This window comes from Mandrillus leucophaeus, unplaced genomic scaffold (genome assembly GCF_000951045.1).
Source record: "Mandrillus leucophaeus isolate KB7577 unplaced genomic scaffold, Mleu.le_1.0 Scaffold88, whole genome shotgun sequence".
Lineage (NCBI taxonomy): Eukaryota > Metazoa > Chordata > Mammalia > Primates > Cercopithecidae > Mandrillus > Mandrillus leucophaeus.
This window is the reverse complement of record NW_012109585.1, coordinates 6,131,960-6,134,144: the sequence shown is the minus strand read 5'-3', so window position 1 is coordinate 6,134,144 and position 2,185 is coordinate 6,131,960. Positions and strand designations below refer to the sequence as shown.

The following is a 2,185-nucleotide window of genomic DNA, read 5'->3' as shown; positions in this document are numbered from 1 at the left end:
AGGCAAATACCTTTCCCCTTTTCTAATTGGTGATAGTTTGAATTCTAACTGCCACATGATGATATAAAAAGCAAATATTAAAGTGAGATAATATGCTAATACTCCTCCCTTGTTTTGAACAGGAACAGAAATTCTTGGCAAGTCAGTTCGTATTATATTCTCTACATTAGGAGTGTGCACATTTTTTGCAGTTGGCTATATGCTGCTGCCACTGTTTGCTTACTTCATCAGAGACTGGCGGATGCTGCTGCTGGCGCTGACGGTGCCGGGAGTGCTGTGCGTCCCGCTGTGGTGGTGAGTGTGACTCGTCCCCAGACAGGCCCTCTGCTGCGGGTCAGTACACCTGGAACACACCTGGAGCCTGGTGCTGACCTAGCTTGGGCTTGTATGACCTCCCCGGAACTCGCAGAGGCCAGTTTCCAAGCTGGGAGTTTTTGCCTCATTGTGGGTGGGCCTGTGTGCTGGAGTTTGAGTCTCCATTGTCCTAAAAAGCACATTCTTAGGATTTCAATCTCTTCCTTGACACCAGCCACTCTTGTCTGTTGCTACTTATTTGTGGCGCTGGTGGTGTTGGATTTTGTTGTTTTTAACTCTGCCCCCTGCTCTTTCATCACTTTTCTCTCTCTAGAAAAATCTCACTCTATCCTACTAATGTAATTCTTCAAGCTTCCCTACCATATATGATTAGCATCTATGAAAGGGAAGCCTATTTATTAGCACTTATGGTAGTGTGCGTATTTATCTGCTATGTCTTGAAGAGTGAGAAAATTACTTTTTATTTAATAAACTGTTAGAGAAATGTTCTCTTCTCTCCTCCCACAACCTCCCAACTCAATTTCAACTCAGTATAACACAACAGTTATAGGAATAACAAAGTTTGAATATTCTGGCCGCAGTCTTACCCAGTATGACTATCTGGGAGATTTTAGGTGAAAGAATAAATTAAAAATCATGGAATAAGGTGTCAGACATACCCTCTCTTTGGGGATTTCCTGTTTCCTTGCTTTTTCATATTTAAGCAAGAGAAAAGGGATTCCTTCCATTGGTGGATCTGGTTCTGTCTCTCTCTCATTCCCTTCCTCTCTCATTAATTCTTCTTGGTTTGATTTCATTATATCAAAGTCAAATCCTCCAGCACTGACTAGTTTCACTGAACTGCATAACTTCTACCTGCTTACACATAACACCAGCTTCTTTGATCATTTTTCGGAACTCACAATTTAGACTAGACCTCATGGTTGCCCTGTCCTTTGGACACCTCCTGACTGGGAAGCTGTCTAGGCCTTTATCTTACTGCATCTGTTAGGCAGTCATAGAGGTTGACAGGCAGGCCACCTGTCTGACTAGACAGCGCAGGTCAGGTAGGCTCACTCTAAGCCCCTGTATTCTCACGATCTGTAAGAGTGCTGTGATTTACCAGTGTAAATTCTTGGCATGAAGTGTGCAGGTGGAGTTGATAGTTTGTTAAAGGTTAGGAATTATTCTGATTTGCAACACTCCTCTGGAACCCCGTCTGAGGACCAGGAAACCCGGCCTGAGGAGCAGTGAATAAGGGCTGGCCATTATCTACATAGCTGTGCCTCCAAGGAAAGCATCCCAGATTTACAAGAGCAGAGCAATTTTCTGAATGAGAGTAATTATCATCATCATCATCTGTCCCTCTCTCCACAACTCCCTTGCTAACTGAATTTATTGGAAAAGATGTTAGTGACTAGAGGTTCTCTCAAGACACAAGACAAGATTATTCAAAGGTTTTTTTCTGCCTCTTCAGCTGAATGATTTTAATAAACTATGTGCTCTGGCTCTAGTTGTCATTTTGACCTAAGGGACCAGTACTTTCAAAGTGTTATAATTAGCCAGGTATGGTGGTTCACACCTGTAATCCCAGCACTTTGGGAGGCCAAGTTGGGAGGATCACTTTAGCCCAGCAGTTCAAAACCAGCCCGGGCAACATGTCAAAACCCTGTCTGTACTAAAAATAAAAAATTAGCTGGGTGCAGTGGTGAGTGCCTGTAGTCCTAGCTACTTAGGAGGTGGAGGTGGGAGGGTCCCTTGAGCCTGGGAGTTCAAGATTACAGTGAGCTCTATGATCATGCCACTGCACTCCAGCCTGGATAGAATGAGATGCTGTCTCGAAAAAAGTTATAATCAATCTTATTAATGTATGATTCTATTAGAGAGAAAG

General features: G+C 43.2%; 1 protein-coding gene and 1 long non-coding RNA gene across 4 annotated transcripts in view; one reads left to right on the top strand and one right to left on the bottom strand.

Moving 5' to 3' along the window:
* LOC105531355 (solute carrier family 22 member 4) overlaps positions 1-2,185 on the top strand; it is a 133,000-nt gene that overhangs the window by 36,371 nt on the left and 94,444 nt on the right. Inside the window, exon 4 of one of the 3 annotated variants that reach the window (XM_011969282.1) lies at positions 123-294. The exons of the other annotated variants lie outside the window; for them this stretch is intronic. Within the exon in view, the coding sequence (XP_011824672.1) occupies positions 123-294 (172 nt within the window). The remainder of the gene's footprint in view (positions 1-122; positions 295-2,185) is intronic. 3 annotated transcript variants of the gene reach the window in all.
* The window catches only part of LOC105531356, a 72,109-nt gene that overhangs the window by 11,165 nt on the left and 58,759 nt on the right, over positions 1-2,185 (bottom strand). The gene's annotated exons all lie outside the window — the stretch shown is intronic.